General features: G+C 40.9%; 1 protein-coding gene across 1 annotated transcript in view; it reads left to right on the forward strand.

Annotated features, from left to right (window-relative positions):
- SCUBE1 (signal peptide, CUB domain and EGF like domain containing 1) overlaps nucleotides 1-17,845 on the forward strand; it is a 214,330-nt gene that overhangs the window by 108,037 nt on the left and 88,448 nt on the right. Inside the window, exons 6-7 of the mRNA XM_086610525.1 lie at nucleotides 7,048-7,164; nucleotides 10,047-10,136. Coding sequence (XP_086466651.1) covers nucleotides 7,048-7,164; nucleotides 10,047-10,136 — 207 coding nt within the window. The remainder of the gene's footprint in view (nucleotides 1-7,047; nucleotides 7,165-10,046; nucleotides 10,137-17,845) is intronic.

The raw sequence follows: 17,845 nt of genomic DNA on the forward strand, positions 1-17,845 counted from the left end.
TCTGCAAGTACTGAGTACAGCTATGTCGAAGAGCTGAAAAAGAGACACTTGCCCCTTGCCAGCCTGGACTGGGTCTGTTGTTCTGTATACCAGGGACTGATAGGATCTGATATACCCCTAGAATATCCCGGTATCCCTCTCAATTACTCTGATTTATTATCACGGTCCCTCCAGGAGACCGTGCCTTTCAGGGTTTATCGGAGTTTGCTTCTCTGGCTTTTTTTTTTATGTGAAAAAGTGGCACAGAACCAGTACCTCACTAGGTGAATTTTTATCAACCAGTTTGCGATTGAATCAGAATACTGGGAGAGGTTTTCAAATGTACTGGCCCAAGTTCACTAGTATTGAGACATATGTTCCTTGAAGGCAAAAAAAAGATGTTAAAATAAGTTAGAAAGCATAAAAAATTGGAGGGAGACTCCCTGCTTTTTATGCATGCATTACAAGATTGTCATTATGTACTAATTGCATTCTCACATATCACCTGATTGTGTCATCACATGCTAATAAGGCAGTCACTATTGGTGTCTTGCTTCGTTCAGTGTACATGATGGTCAGTGCTCCTTAAGCAAGCTTTTATGCAGTAGCTTCGCTCCATAACTCAGTGTCATGCTTTTCCTGCTGCACAGTATTTAAACCCTATTGTGAACATAAAATCTTTAATTTCCTCATGGATTTTCCCATGATACTCATTACTGTAATATCGAAGTGCTTTGTAGGCATTGGTAATATATTTTTTCAGAACGTTCTTGTCAAAAGTACTGGTTTGCCTATCTTACAAATGGGAAATGAATATAAAGATGTTAATGTCAAAGTAATTTAGTAGTGATAGGTGATTAACAAGAAACACCCAGAACCCTGCTCAGCATTTATAGCACGTTAGTGTGATCAAAGCCAAGCTCCCAATGGCTCCAGCTGTATTCACAAATGCCATGGAGAAAGGAATATAACATTAGTAACCTGTAATAGATGTGATTCAACTGACTTGCCAAGCCCTAAGTAGGAATTCCATGGCAGGGGCAGGAAGAGATTAGAGATTTTAGGGTTCTATTCACTGTCTGACCAAGACCATCCTCTCTTGGCGGTCTCTTTCTGATTTATTACTCATTCTGCAGCAAATGAGACAAGATTCTCCAGCTGTTTCCAGAGACCTGACTTTCCCCAGCTCCCCTGCACACTGAATAAGCCAGGAATGTTTTCTGCATTTGTCATTAAGGACAGTTATCATGATACAATAAGTCTATGTACCAGAAGTCTGGTATTTTGTAGCTTTTGAGTGCTTCATATTGCCACCTTAATGGTTTCTTCGTGCAGATTTTAAACGCGCGATTTCTCAGTTACAGCAAAAAAGTGTTGCCCTCCACGCTAGGAAAACACAGAAGCATTGAGGCTGGAAGAGACCTCAAGAGATCATCTAGAAATACACCAAAATACACCAAGCAGAATCACATAGATCCATATGCAACTCCTCAGAAGAATTGCATCCTTTAGATCCAAAGCAGCAGTAAACTATCATTTTCTGTGTACATAAGCCATTAGAAGAGGAACATGCTTTGTCAGTGATTTTCATAGATACTTGCTGGCAGCAGAAAGAAGAGACTTAGGAGCAGTGAATTCTGTTCCAGTTTACAGTGGAAAAACACGGGAAATTACCTCCTTTTTCTGTATCTGCATCCGTGATAGATTTTAAGATCCTGCTCCTGAGCACAATTGCATTAGAAATTTTTGATAAACTGAAGATATTTTCCTCAAACATGAACAAACCAAGACATTTTTTGTTAATCTCATTATTAGCTGGATCAGTTTAGCTGGAACTTGAAAAAGTAAGAGGAAACTTAAAGCAGATACATATACTTAAAAGTTGCAACCTGAAAGAAATAATTCTGGCAGTCATAAACAAGTGAAAGCTGAATCTTTTAATGAAGAATGCTGGATAACCTTAATTACAGCTATTTCTATCTGCTCCCTTCAATAATAATGATTTAAGTGAGCAGGAGAGCTAGTGCTAAGTAATTCTAAAAATCCTGTGTAGTATGTTTACAATAAAATGCCATCTCACCTATGCCAAGTGGCAGCTTTTCAGCTCCTGCTGACAATGTTCTAATGCAGCTATTTGCTGGCACTACAAAGATCTCCAGAATGTTAGAAGTATAAGGCCATACTAGAATAAATAATGCAAGCAATGTTGCATGCACTGCTTTATCACATAGAAAGAGATGCCCATATATTTATAGAAATCATGTATTTAATGGCCAATTTAGTTTCAAAACAGTGCCGTTTTTAATTTACCTGGCATTACAATGTGCTGGTTCGAACTATTGCAGAAAGTCAAGCTACAAAACCAAAAGATCTCGCTTGTTGCAAATTCTGTGGCATCTGAGCCATAGTATATATTTCAGTCCACAAGTGGACAAGATCAAGAAATCATTGTCTTAGGGGATTTTTTGGGTTAGTGGGTACTAAATGCTACATTTAATATTTGGCCATGTGTTTTCAAACACTCCTTGTCATGGGCATGTCAGATGGAATAGACCAGAGAAGGGATTATATGAAAGTTCAGAGAAGCACATGAAAGCAGGATTTAGCCTGTAGAGTGAGTCTGAATTTGGTATTTTCCGTCTTCTGAGAGTTTTAGCATGGAACATCAATATAATTATTTAGTGGAATGAGTACGTTAAAATGCCTTTTGTTCTTGAAGATGTCATTCCTCTTCCAGACAGTTGTTTCTTGTCTTTCATCATCAAAACGTCATTTCAAGACTAGCCCATATATTTCCGTGGATGTAAGCACAGGCCCACGTGCAAAGCGGTGTCTCAGGAATGCTTAGCTCAGCCCAGCCAAGCCGAACAGATGCTGCTGCTCACAGGATAGGCGGGTGGACAACTAGGGACGTTGTGCCACGCTGCCGACCTGCAGGCCCTGAAAGGCGGCTGGCTGGTTTGAGAGCCTGAGCATTATCATCAGTGAAAAGAACTAATCTTGTCTGAAGGCTGTTTGAAGCACCAGTGTCAGGGTTTCGGCTCAGGATGCCCCATAGCTCTTCATTCGCAGTAGAAATGACGTTGGGAGAATAGACTGGTAACTTGGCCACCTGCTTGAGACACCTCACGTAGATGGTGTGCATCTTTGTAGGGCTCGTGTGCTGTTTCTACTCATGTTTGAAGCCAACATGAGCAAAGCCTTCTCTATGAGATGCTGGTTTTAACCAGTTGCACAGGGTATTTCTCCCACTAAGGGAAAGAGCCCAGCATTTGGATTGCACTGAAGACATACATGAACGCTGAAGCAGTGCCAAAAGCAATGGTGTTTCTCTGGTTTTAAATCTGCTATGTGGGCATGAGCATATCTGAGTTCTAACATATATATGTATATTCTCCTTTGGTTAAAAAAAAGAAAAATTGCATACTATTTTCCTTCCCTTTTATTATAACATGGCTTGTAATATTTGAAGGTGATCTGTGTCCATCTGAAGCTACCATTTTGCCTCTTTTCATTCACCTTTTTAATGTCACACGCTGTGAATGAGCACAGTCTTTTGCATAGCTGTAGAGTCCAAAGTTACCAGAAATAATTTTTTAAAGAACACTTTGAGATTTCTCATTAATTTTGCTTTAATGCTTTCTGACAAAAATGGAGTAGATCTGGATGTCCCTTTTCTTTTAAATAATGTTGGTTTTCTTCCTCTAAGCAAGAGAAACTTCTCACTGTGTCACTGCCACAGAGTTAAGGCTGGAAAGAAATTGAAATACATATTTTACAGCTGGATTTTGTACCAATTTCACCTGCAGAGCTGTCAAGCTCCAAAATTTTGTCTCAAGTTGCTGAAAATAAATAAATAAATAAATAGTAGTCTAGACAGAAATTCAACTCCTTCAAAAAATGTGATTTCCTAATATTTCTAAGAGACAGGAAAAGCAACTGACCTACATCTGTGTTCATTGACTGGGTAGAACAGGAACCGGTAATTTTAGTATATAGAGAAACTCTAAAAGATGTGTATGATTCTGCATGATTTGCTATAAACCCCATCAGTCTAGTGCAATTTTTCATAGACAAATATAGTAAGGAAAAGTTCCTCATATTACGTGGATCAGAGAAACTGTGTTAAGGTATTTTCATCTCTGCCAGCAGAGGCATTCAGTAAGGAATGCCAAAAATAACCACTGCAGTCAAGTTGGTTAAAATACACACTGTGTTGCTGATTGCCCTGCCAAATCCTCAATAAAAATACTGTTGGCTAGAAATGTATTTATGTATAAACAACACCTTTAAGTTAGCTTGTGATGGCACGGCAGTCCAACAGGGGTAGAAACATTGAATGAACTTACACATAGTCCAAAAGGCATACGGGGTCAAGAAGGAGGGTAGGATAGGTAGATGGAAATTGCCTTATCCTGGATTACCTCTGCCAGTGTACACCCAATACGATGGATATTGCTAGCAGCTGCCTTCTGTACCACTTGCTGCCCCTGCTTGATCACATCCCAGACACAGCCGACCAGAAGAGAGCTCATGTTTGCCGTTGGGCTGCAGGCAGCCGATTCAGACAACCTCTGTCTGTTCCTCTAGCTCTCAACTAAATTGAAGACTACTATTTCTCTACCTCCAGATTAACCAAGAAGTTACTGTTGCACACTTAATGTAACATAGAGGGAGAGCCACCAGGAAAAGATTAATCAAAAAAAAAAATTGCAAATCAATAAATGGGTTAAAAGAAGAGATATGAATAAGGACAGGCATCATGTTAAGCAAGGAAATGATTTTTCAGCATGACTGCATTGAAGAGGTGGGAGGTTTAAGAACGGAGAATTGACGTGAAATTTTAATTTGTTTGGTTTGCATCAAAAATAAAAGCTAAAATATTATTGTGTATGAAACATTGCTTCCATTTGATGCAAAGCAGAATGGTTGGCTTCATGTATTTTTTCACAAAAAGAAAGTGGTAGTTAAGTTATACAACCAGAGAAGGAGAAAGAATGCCCAAGGGTGATTGTTGCTTAGGGGGCTTTTTTAATGCAATTCCTTGGAAGTTTAGGATTCTTATGACTTGAGGTATCTGAGTTCAATTCCCTTCTGTCTGGTGGAACTGAACCCACAATTCCCATTTTCCAGCCTAGTGCCCAAACTCTTATAAGGGAATGTGTATCAGACTGCTCTCCCATCTTCCTCACCGGCATTCTTTCCAATTGGATAGAACAGCGGTATTCCTGGAAGGAGAGGTGGGAATCCAGGCAGGCCCTCTTCTCGGGGATTGTTCTTGACACTCGGCCACGAGACTGTTCCCTCTCTATCTCTGAACAACACAAGGATTTTATTCAAAGAGTACAATGTGAAGGACCAAGGATGCTTGCACTTGCAGTGGCCTTTGCTCTGTACTCACTCAGGAGATGGACAATTCCTGTTGTGATCTTTGCCAGACTTCAGGGACCACGTGTTTAAACTTGCAGTTCCCACGCTGGCAGGAGGTTTTAATGGGAATTCTGTTGGGTATGCTGTGGTGGGTCTCCCTCAGTTGCTTTTCTTAGAATTCTTCCATTTTAAGCAAAATACTCAAGTGATTACTGAGAGTGGCAGGACTGTTCAGCACTGGGACACTCACACCAGAGATGGGATATTTCAGTTCTAGTTACTGTGACTGAAAATTCCAGTCTACTCCATTTTAAGAAGCTAGTGTTAAAGCAGAGTCACTGAGGTCAGTGGAAAATTATGTGAGCTTAGCCCTATTGGATTAGATAGAACCTCAGTTTAGATTTAGATACATTATTTTAAAATCCCGTTAACAGTTATCTTGGTTTTACTCTATATTGCAATTTGCTACCTCGACTCTTTTATAAACTCTCTTATCTAGAAGGAAAATTCTGCTAAGACAAATGTGAGGAAGTTCCTTCTGATTAGTAGGAGTCAGTATTTAAATTACTGTAGCATTTCAAAACATTGAAGTCCTCTGAAATGATAAGTATGATACAAGAGAATAATGCTATATTGGATTTCCCCTGTATCTCCCAGTATGTATGTACCAATAAAGAACCTAGTCCAAATTCCCTGTGTATAAAGACAGTAAATTGAATTCAGTCAGATCAGAATTGTGTTATTCAGCATCAAGCTATGCAACTGCAAAGGATTAAATGGAACAGGAGCAAATGACAGGCATTGCTAATGGTGGTAGCCAGCTCAATATTTAAAAATTGTTTTGTCTTAATAGTCAGAAATGAAATCCATCGTGTGACAAAGGAAATTTAATCTGATCTATTAATTCACGCAAACTTCAAAACTCTGTCATGAACAATGTTTGCTTTAATGTAAGTTTAGTGTTTATTCACCAGAGGACATTTTAATTGCTAAAAGCCGTTTTGCACTGTGTGCTTGGAAGCGAAAGTGACATCTCCAATGTTTCCTTCCTAGTTGAGGCCAGACCACTGCAGGGCCATAACAACCATGTATTTTTTGTTTCAGAGAAGAAAATAAAAAAAAACCCACACCACGTTTCCTGCTTTATTTTTAAACATTCTTGTACTCTAGGAGGGGACTAGTACTTGAAATAATAGATTTCAAGACTTATATGGTTCTATTCTTGCTGTTTGGTCTCTGCTTCCTCCACCTAGAAGGTGAAGGGGAAGGAAAAGAGAAATGCTGTCTATAGCCTTGAAAATATATGTCTGTATTAGTAGACTGCTCATTTCTTCATGCCATGTACGTCACAGATATGAAGCATTTAGCTTTTAGGAAGAGATGGAATTGGCTAAACACTCATACTAAAATTATGAATACAAATAGACTGAGAAAAAGAAAGGACATGCTTCTTTTTTTCTTTCTCTTTTTTTCTTCACTGCATGGATTGAGATTAGGGCATGAAACAGGAGCGTGGCTAAGATAAAGGGAGTCAGAAAGAATAAGAAATGCAAATAACTGCAAATACAAATATTATGTTGCCTTATGTCTTGGTTTGTTGCTGCTCTTCTGTATTCTGAAAGGCCCTCAAGACTAATTGGTTTCATTGTCATTTTATTTGTATATACATATATACACATTCATTTGGGGCTTAACTAGTAACCTGTAACTATGGGAATGGAGGCTGCCAGCACACCTGTGATGACACAGATACTGGTCCTGTGTGTGGTTGTCATCAGAAGTATGCCCTACATTCAGATGGCCGAACCTGCATTGGTAAGTACTTCTCTGCAGCACGTTTTGTTTCATATTCCTCATAGAATATATATGTGCACATATGTACGCGTGTGTGTGTGCGCGTGTGTGTTTGTGTCTCACAGGCGTTGAGCACCATTGCTGGGAGAAGTGTCCAACAGCAGTTCCTGGCCAGAGTAGCTGAGGTCACGCTATACAGAGACAGAAGCGTTAGTGCGTGTTTTGTCGAAATGTCTGTTAATGAAGTATCCCTTTGTTACTCCTTTGTAACTTTTCTTTCTTTTCATAACTCTATTAATTTTTGAAGTTTAAAGGTGTAGAACATTCTTAGTTATGAATGAAAGTTCAGCTCTTCCATTCACTTTCACGAGTCAAGACTTCCTTGTGTAAGCAAGGCGAGGAAAATAATCCAAATAATACTTTTCTAAGCTGTTATTGGGGAAAATTAATCATCATGATGCGCTTTCTTCCCTGTTGTATGTTCTATGATTTTAAAAATTACAGCACTTGTAGTGAATAAGCTTTCACTCAGATTATCTGTAGGAAAAAGCCGTTCAAGAGATGGAGCATCTTGGGAGATGCTATGCAAACATTTATGAAAATAAAATATATTATTTGCTTAACACTATTTCTTTCCACTCTGCTTTTTTTTTTTTTTTTAAAGAAAAGGATATTTTTGCATACTGCAAGTTAAAATTTTGAAATTCTTATTCACAGATCAGAACCTAAAATCAATCATGGTTTTCATTAGCATTGTGGTCACGTTGCCTTTTTTTGTTTGTTTAATTTCAAATTCTTACAAATTCCTAGTAATTTCCTGAGGTTAAAAAAGCATGGATGCATATTTATCATCTTTTCTCTCCTTTATCAATACTGCAAGACAGAGCACTTGAAACCCATGGAAATCTGTCAGTTATCCTTAGTTATCCTTAGTGACCTCTTGGTCAGATCCATGGCGTAAAACTCAGTGGCTGCCCAGAGCCTCGCTCACTTCTGACAAGTCTGATTGCACAAATCGTGTGGTGTGATGAGCGTTACGTTGGCAGAGGTGGAGCTGAGCAAGGTTCAGCACTGGACTCTGCCTCGCCGTATACACAAGCTATGTCTCAGCTTAGGGGACCTCTCGGGTAGTGCTTCTGATTAACACAGAGAGCTCCGTCGTGCAGTTCCTCTGTTTAAATAACCCTCCCTGAAGCCTGTGGCCGTTCCAGATGCAGAGCGTTTGCAAGAGTGAGGGCCTGGAGAGCAGGTTTTACTGAATGGATAAATGACCTTCTGTTTCTTAGCATTCACTAATATCCTCAGATTGATGTTTTATTTTGTCCGGCATGTAAAAATGATTTTAAAAGCTGTGTACACTGCACCTGTTTTTTACTTTTTTTTTCCATTTTGTAATGTAATACATACAACTCCATGTTACATTCTTTGGTCTTGTGATGTAAGTCACATATTACTGCCTGTGCTGATTTTCTTCCCTCTACGTAGTTCTTTCTCTTAGAATACTTTATTTTTTATTTATTTATTTATTTTACATTTTTATTCCTGCTTTCTGGTGATGGTTCCTGATTGCCTGTCTTGTCTGATAACTGACGTTCATTAATTATTTACAGAGCAAAATAATAATAAAAAAAAACTTAAACAAAAGCCTCTATTGCAGCCTGATCCCATCTAGAACTTGTTAAAAACAAAACAAAACGACTTCTTGTTACCACTCAACCATGTAGTGTTGCCACAAACAAAACCTGCCAGCCTCCTCCTCCTCCTCACTTCAGTGATTCCAGTGTTTGCTGTCTGCAGTGGTGTATATATTCCAGGCATCACTGCAAGAATGCAAACTTGTGCAATGCCAGATAAATACTTGTTGACCCTTTGTCTAACATATTTTGTCTTTGTTTGCTTGACTTATCCTTTTATTTTTTATGTTTGCTGCATGTGAAAGTCCCCACTTGCATTTTTTGTTTTCCTAATAAGCATTTCCCTCTCTGTATAAACCACTTTATTTACCCAGCTGCTGCTTCTCCATTGCTTTCCTGTATCAGAAATCTTTATTTTTGTTTCACTTACCGATCATCTCTTCCCACACTTGTGATTGTTTCTGTGTACATCTAATGAAGCATAACCGAACTAAAGTCCTCATAATCCTGTATGAAACTCTTACATGTAGGATATCGGAGACTACCTCATAAAATGACCTTTGCTGACATCATCTTGCTTACTGCATGCTTATAAAATTACTAAACTCTGTTCTTGCAACATCTTTCCTAGCATTGAATGTTTAGCTAGTAGTGTTTCATAGACAAGCAGGCAACCAGCACTGCCCAAATTGATCTTTTTTTTGTGTTCGTTTGGTTTGTTGTTTGTTTATTTTTGTTTAATTTGCATGCTTTTGTTTGGTTTCTCCTCACGATGTGTCAATGTGTACGAAACTATGGTGCATCCGTGCCAATCCATCACCGGACTCTTCTAGCTCACTCTCTCTGTCTCAGTCTTCTGCCTGCCACTTCAGATCCTGGTGCCACCATTAGCCTGAATCACTTCACAGTTTTTCTTTGGTAGTTTATTTAACTAGCACCCTTGAATTTTAATTTTCATCATTAACACCTCTCTGGGGCGCTCGTTGTTAGCTGTCTTGTTCTCCAGTAGGAATCTACCTTCCTGTATGTGGTTAATTACTTCATAGTTGACCATTCTTCCTCCTCCCCCTCTTTCTTCCTCCTTTCCCCAAACACCCTTTAATTTTTTCCTGGGGTCTCAAGGGGAATTAACTCTCTAACGGGGATTAGTGCTTTCATGCCTTGCTTCTTGGCTTTGGCTGTGCCATGCCAAGAATCTGTCTTAGGCAGCGGAAAATTGGGCTTGTGATTAACCAACTGCTCCATGTTTGTCCCTTACTTGTGTTTTAGAGAAGGATGAGGCTGCAATTGAGAGTTCTGAGTACAATGCCACGTCAGTAGCTGATGTGGACAAGCGGGTGAAACGGCGGCTACTTATGGGTAACACTTTTCTTCCACTTCCTTTGTTGTGCTCTCACTTTTGTCTGTATGTGTGTGGGGGGGAGGTTCTCTTTTGGTCTCATTTGGTCCCTTTGGTTTTGGTTTGGTTTGTTGTTTTTTAACCTGACTTCATCTGTGTGGAAAGGTCACCAATTTTGTTAAGTTCTCATCTGTTGTACGACTTCATTTCTTGTTTTTAAACTTTTTTTCCCTAATGCTGCAGCTTTAATGTTCAATTTCTTCTGCATAGAAAAAAGCTTTTGCCATTAACCTTACTTACCTTATGCAAGCTACTTCTTACATGTGATTTGTGTGTTTGCGTGTATGTGTTGCTGTAGGATTCCTGAAAAATCTCATGTTGCAGACCTGCCTATTGACTTAAAAGTGGATGATGATGATGATGATGATATAAAACAATGTTCTGTTACATATGTGGTGTTAAATGAACAACTGTATCAATTTGCAGTACTTTTGATTGAAATGTAAATATTATGACTGGAAATTCATTTATTTCCTTTGTGCAGCTACGTTAGTAACCACTGAAAGATCTTTCCCTAGTGACTAGTGAGCTTCCTTATGTTCTTCTTTCAAGACTGAAGCATGGCTTGTTTCTCTGTGTTGCTGGAGCCTGAGAGTGGAAGGGATGAGGAAGTGCATTGAACAATGAAGATAATTCCTTAGCTTCTGCTCTCAGTTAACCCATTGCACACCCCTGTGCTTGTCTTCTTCGTGTTACATTTATGGCCATTAGTGAGAATGACCTTTTGGGAACAGAAAGGGTAGAATGGCTGGACCTCTGCCTGGCTCTTTTCATGTGACAAAGAGCCCAGGGTAGCACAGACTGCTGAATGATGCCAGTGATTTGGAGGTTTTCAGGTGATTTTTACTCTGTATTTTCCATTCTGATGCCCTACTCACCACATGCAATTATTTCCACTAGGTTTCAAACATAGTAAGTATTAGTGAGATGTATCCAATGAACCGTTTACAAGACAGGGATTCTTCACCTACAGAAGAGATTCTGGCAGGATGAGATTCTGCTCTCTTCTCTCCTGATCCCTATTTCATTTCTTAAAACACCATTAAGTCAATTGCAGAATCCGTCCTGCTAGCCCTTGGCAAGCTCAGCTCTTGCTGTAAGGCATCCACACATATCTGGAAGGACCACCTCTAGGAGATCAGAAGTCTCACTTTGAATATTTAGTTGATTGCTGGGCTAATAGTTGCAGTAGGTGACAATATTTATAACATTTCCATATCACTTGCATCTCGTCGCGTATGACAAACTGTCCGCTTAACTGTAGGCCAGCATACAACCACTGTGTAGGAAACGGCATGGTGTTCTAACTCTGAAATGGTATTAGATCATAATATTGAGGTAAAATATTTTCCTTTGTGTGAAAACCTGGGCATGTGTTCCTTTATTTTTACGTTCTCTATGATTGTTAGTTTGCAATTAGTTTTCAGACCGAGCAAGTGACCCATATCAATCTATTGTTTAATGATGCACTGTTTAAATTAATCTAAGCTAACAAAAGCTGTGAGGCAGCTCATCTTGCTTTCTAAAGGTGCTATTAACACTTTTAGCTGTAATTTCAATAAGACCCATAGTCTCACAGGAAGTCAGGAAAAAAATGTGCAAAGGGCCTGTAGACCACTGGAAAATCCAATCCTCTAGCTCCAAATAGTGAGTTTGCCCAGCCACTAACAGTATGTACAATATGGTTTAGAGGGACTGAGCAACATGGTGCACTGCATTGCTTCCTCACCCTCTGAAGAAAGTAGTTATCCAATCTGAAACCAAGCTCGCACTGCTTACAAGAGTTCAGGCAAATAGAATTAAAAAGTTACAGTTAGCAACAAGGTTCTTCATTACGCCAGGTCTGCAAGTTCCAAGCTGACCCTAGACTCTAGAAATAGGTTTAGGGAGATAGTTAAAAATTCTGTTTGCAAAAGACATTGTTTAGCTCTTCAGTACCTCCTGTATTAGCAGGTATCAGCCAAGAGCTGAGAGTTTCTAGACATGCTGTGTTTGAACAAGTGATTCCTTAGAGAAACATTAACTAGAGCTGAAAAGAAATTTAATTAATAAGTGAGATCTGAGTGGGTGGCTTATTACTTAGGGACTTTTCTACTTGTTTATTTCTACTGATTTCTGGTGCTCAGAAAGTCCACAATTTATTTTTGTAATGGAATCTTAATACATTTCCAAAGTGCAGTGGCATTTCCATGAAATACCATGTGTCTTCAGATGCTTTCTAAACAGCTGGTTGAGAAAGTACTGGAAGGCTCCTCAGGAAACTTTACTACCGGCTTTTGTAAATGGACTGTGATTTTTGACCCTCCTGCAGGCAGTCTTGGGAAAGTAGGAAAAGCACATGCCTTTATGTAATTTTAGTAGTCTGATGAAAGATACTTTCAATTGCAAGCCCTGAGACGATAATTTCTAGTCCCCTGTCATTTGCTGCATGCTATTAAAATGGTTGTGATCTTTATAACCCTTAATATCAGTCAAGGCTAAGAATAAGTTTGCATGAGATTACTTTAGGAGAACAGGACTGCTGTCAGACATGACTGCCTATGCCACTCATTTTGCTACAGCAAGACTGGGTGCCTCTGTAGCTCAGACTGACTCTTACAGAGGCCTGTGTCCTAGTCATGGTATGGTCCTGTGACTCGTGGCTAAATCTTAAATAGAGGGAAGTAAATAAACACATTTTTGTCCTTCCTGTTAGATGCATTTTTCTCTAGATCTTGTGGGGCAGGCAAGAAAATGGTCTTCTCTGATGATCTACAGGAAACCCTTCCCTTAGAGCCATCCAATGATTCCTATGAATTTTCATCCGATTTTTTTCATAACATTCAGAAAGAACCCTAAGTCTTCCAGCTGTCCTTTATCTCCCCTGTTCAGAGAAAAACACTTGGATTCAGAGTAAAGAGCACTCTCGTTGAAGAGATAGCACCGAATGACTTCTCTCTGATCAGTGAATGTTGCACCACATTGCTGTTCACACAGCTCATTTACATTTTCTTCACTTCCCCTGGGCCATTGCCATTGTAGAGTGGAAAGAGGTACAGCCTTAACTGTACTCCAGGTGGGCTTCTGATGAGGTTCTGCCATCTGCCAGAGTTCTGTGATGGGTGCTATAAACTGGACATTGAGCCATGTTCGTTCTGTAGATTACGAAGGAAAGTGCACATTCATCCTGCAGAAGTGCATACATCCAAGCATTTAAAACCAGAGTCTTACTATTATCTGTAAGGTACGTTTACATCCACCTTGTTGCAGAACATCTTGCACTTACTATGAATCAGTAGCGCACAACCACTCTCTTCAGGTCTTCTTAAACGTCTGGTATAGTTTATCTTGCTGTTAGTTGTCAGCACTGCCTTCAGCTCTCAAAATTATGTTCAAATCTCTGCTTTATACGGTACAACACAATTTTTTCTGAAAATATTTTCAGTATATTTTTCAGGAGCAGTCACGGAGACATCCCCGCTTTACCTTCTTTTTCTCAAGAACCTATTTGCCAGGACTGTATTTCCTGTCATAGCATCATAACATGAGACTGCCCTACCTGATTAGAGGAGTGTGTGCTAATGCATTTCACATATTGCTCAGTCTAAATCCAGAATCAGTTTGAAACACAATATATCATGCTCTGCCTACCTGGATGAAAGCCATTCTAGTGTGGGCACACAAGTTTAGAAGTACCAAATTTCCACTCAATCCTACTAATACACATATCCTCCAAATATTTTGTCCAATGTCACATCTTCAGCAATGAAAGTTGCTTTTATTCATGTTTCCAGTTTCCAAATCTCTTTTTGCTATTGCAGCCCTGGATAGAATTCATAAGTCCACTGATGCCACAGCCTACAACTGAAAGATTAGTCATCCAGTAGTCTAGCACTTTATCATTATATATATTTTAATTTATTATGTTTCACTAGCTTAGCATTACTCTCTTCTTGGGCGCTGTCTTTTGCTTAGAAGGCTACAGGGTTTTTATAGAGCAATTGTCTGTTGATATCCTGAAGCTTTCTTTTACATAGAACTTCATCCTGTGGACACGAAAATAGATTTTACAGCATCAGTTATGCCATTGGGCTGCCTCATTACGAATAAGTCAACTGCTTACAAAGATGTGACAGGCAACTGAAAACTTCCTCTTTGAGGAGCCAGAACTGCAGAACTGTCTGGTCTTGGTCAAGAAGCCCTCATCTCCTAATCAAAGGTAATGCTTTGATCTTTGGCTACTCATTACATCAACTCTTAGAACCAAGAAATTTTATGATAAATTTTTTATATTGTCTTTAAAAATGGACTTCCTTGCTACAGTGTCATCATCACAGGCCTTAGTAGACTGCATGAATCCTTAAGGTGCTTTAGTGACACAACCATGATGTTCTACCTATGTTGTTTCTTAGATCTTATCCTCTGATCAGCACTTTTTGAAGAGGTAGGCCTGACCCATTTCTCACTATGTTTCCTCTCCCTCCCTGTACTCTTTAGTAGTCATAGAATCACAGAATGGTTTGGGTTGGAAGGCACCTTAAGCATCATCTAGTCCAACCCCCCTGCCATGGGCAGGGACACCTTCCACTACACCGGCTTGCTCAAAGCCTCATCCAACCTGGCCTTGAACACTTCCAGGGATGGGACATCCACAACTTCTCTGGGTAACCTGTTCCAGTGCTTCACCACCCTCAGAGTGAAGAATTTCTTCCTTAGATCTAATCTGAATCTACCTGCTTTCAGTTAAAAGCCATTGCCCCTTGTCCTGTCACTGCATGTCCTTGCAGAAGGTCAAATGGATCAGGTTCGTTTGGGCTTGAACTCAAGTGACTTCAGAACAACTGCAAAGGCTACATTTCTCTCCCTCTCTGTAAATCCACCTTTTCCATTCTTTCCAGAGATCACTGTTGTAAGTCAACAAAATGTTCTTTGTCTGGCCCTAGAAGATATAAAGTTGGTTCCTTTTTGTCTCAAGAAGAGAGTTTTACGAAGTTCTTTTCAGTATAGCAAAGAGCAACAGGAGATTGAGCCCATCTTGAAGTTACGGAAGTGCAGTAATTTCCCTTGCATGTTTAAGGCCAGGATAATGGTGCAAATGTCAGTAATACCATTGCTACAAGTGTCTTCAGAAACCCAAACTCTACACTGAAATTCACTCCTTCAGAAGACACGTTCAACTCATTCTATGTCAGGACAGCTTAAGGTTTTGCCATTGAACACTGACTTCTTGGGTCATCAATAGGGCTATTTGCAGCCCACTTCACATACGAGAATGTAATCATCTTCCCTTCTCTTGAAGCTGGCTCCCAAGATCTCTACAAATTATTTTTCTGTCAACTGAAGTGCTTGTATAAACTGTAAAGTGCATTGGAACTGTCCTGGACTTTGTTACTGCTAAAGTTTACCTCTGCCTAAATTGTTTCTGTAGCGTAGGAAGCACTTCAAGTTATTTGGAAAATCACACCAACAGGGACCAGCTTTGCCAAGCTGGGATGTGTTGTATGTGAACCTATATTACGTTCCATCTTTGGCTTACTGGCAGGGCTCTGGTCTGTCTAGATTCTCTGTTTTCTCTTTGTCGTGGTTTAGGCCGATCCGGCAACTAAACTCCACACAGCCACTCTCTCACTCCAGTAAAGTGGAGAGGAGAAAAATGTAATAAAGGGACTGAGGGTCGAGACAAGAACGAAGGGAGCACCCACCAACCATGGTCCTGGGCAAAACAGACTTGGTTTTCTTAAAGCAAAACAATTTATTAACAACTACTTAAAAGAACAAGGACAAACAGAACCAGTTACTTGAGAGGACAAAAAGAAACGAAGGCAGATCTTGAAAACAACACATTCCCTTCCCCCCTGCCCCCACCCCGCTTTCCTTTTCTTCCCGGCTCTACCTCCTCCCCCAGTGGCGCGGGGGACAGGGAATGGGGGAGTACAGGTCAGTTCATCCCATGTAGTTACTGCCGCTTCTTTCTTAAAGGAGGTGGAGTCCTTACACCCTTTTCCCCTGCTCCAGTGGATCCCCTACTCACGAGGAAAAATCCACAAACTTCTCCAGCGTGAGTCCTACCCGCAGGATGCAATCCTTCCCCATCGGATTGCTCCAGTGCGGGCTTTACCACAGTCTTGGATTCTTAGGGAGTTGTAGCCACTCGCTCTGGCGTGGGTCGTCACACAGACTCTAGGTGCCTCTCTACCTTGTCATGCCCATGCTTCATGACCATCCTGAGGCCCAGGCATCTCTTCTCCACGGGCTGCGAGTGGGTCTCTACTCCACTGAGTCCACCCTGGCTGCAGGGGATCCACTTGCCATCTCACCACCGGCTGCGGAGGGAACTCAGCTCTGGCACACCTCGTCCCGTTCCGTCTTCACTGACCTGGTGTCTGTGTAGCCGTTTCTTTCAGATCTCAGTCCTCTCCGGGTGAATTCGGCCCAGTGGGCACCCCGGGAGCAGGGCGCTCCCCGAGTTCCACAGCCGGCTCCGCCGCCGCCATCCTCAGCGGGTGGCACTGGCCCAGGGCGGGCAGCCCCCAGCCGGGAGCCAGGAAGCAGGGTCAGCACCCTCCTCTCTTCTCTCCTCGCTCCTGCACAAAGCATCCCTTCCAGTTCCTTTGTCCCAACTTAAATAGGGCAATTCACAGAGGCTCCAATTGGCTCAACCCTGAGGGGGATGGGAGTCCGATCTGGTGGCCGAAACCGGGTCTGACCCGGTTCCAAAACCAGGGAAGTCACAGGGAGCAAATCCCCTCTCCTGCCACCAGAACCCCCCCACATCAAACCATGACGCCCTTGCCGTGGCAAGAATCATTTGATTCTTCTGCATCTTCTGCAGATGGCTTCTCTTCCATTTTTCGTAGCCTTTCGGACACTGGTAACGACTACCCAGCTACCTACCTGGAGAGCCGAGTGTGCAGTCCACTAAGACCATTTCCTCTCCACAGCAATCACTAGAGGTGTGAGCTCTGGAAATTGCAATCTGGGCATTTCTCGCATGGATTAGCTTATGGCAGAGAACATCGCTGCATGTTATACGGGACAGAATCATCTCTTTTTCTGCCTTAACGTGGGCTTGCTTTCAAAAGTGTGCTTCTGCTATCAGTTCAACTCTGAGGACCTCAAACATTGCAGCAGATAGCCAGAGCGTTCAGAATAGGTCACAAGTGCAGGTCCTGCTTTGGCCACTTTCATGACATGCCAGTACTCCTTTCTTTGTGTACCAGTCAGCTGTTTCATCCAGTCTTGTGCCTCCTGAAGGTACCTAGAAATATCAGCCAAGACTACTGTGTTTATCCTGTCCTTGCCAAAGCTATTTTTATTTCAGGAGACTTCTAGCCCAGTACCTACAAAGGATTTTAGTGAGCTGCTCACAGCATATTAAAAAAAAACCCACAACACAATTTGAGCTTAGGATCATGACTTACTGCATCTGCAGCAAAGGCAAAGGTTTTATCACATGTTACATCAAGTATATCAGTCAGAGAGATTTATAGCTTTATAGTTGACCCTTCTTGTGTTAAGTTTACCCATTTGAACCTAAAGTGGTACCCAACTTTATATATCTTGAGTCATCTAAGCTTAATAATCAGCCATATGGTATTTTTTCCTAAAACACAATTATCTGAGGATTAGACTACCCTTTTCACCCTGGATATCAAGCATGCTTTGACTTTTCTTTGTCTGGGAGCAGATT

Source organism: Tauraco erythrolophus, chromosome 4 (assembly GCF_009769465.1).
Source record: "Tauraco erythrolophus isolate bTauEry1 chromosome 4, bTauEry1.pri, whole genome shotgun sequence".
NCBI classification, from domain to species: Eukaryota; Metazoa; Chordata; class Aves; order Musophagiformes; family Musophagidae; genus Tauraco; species Tauraco erythrolophus.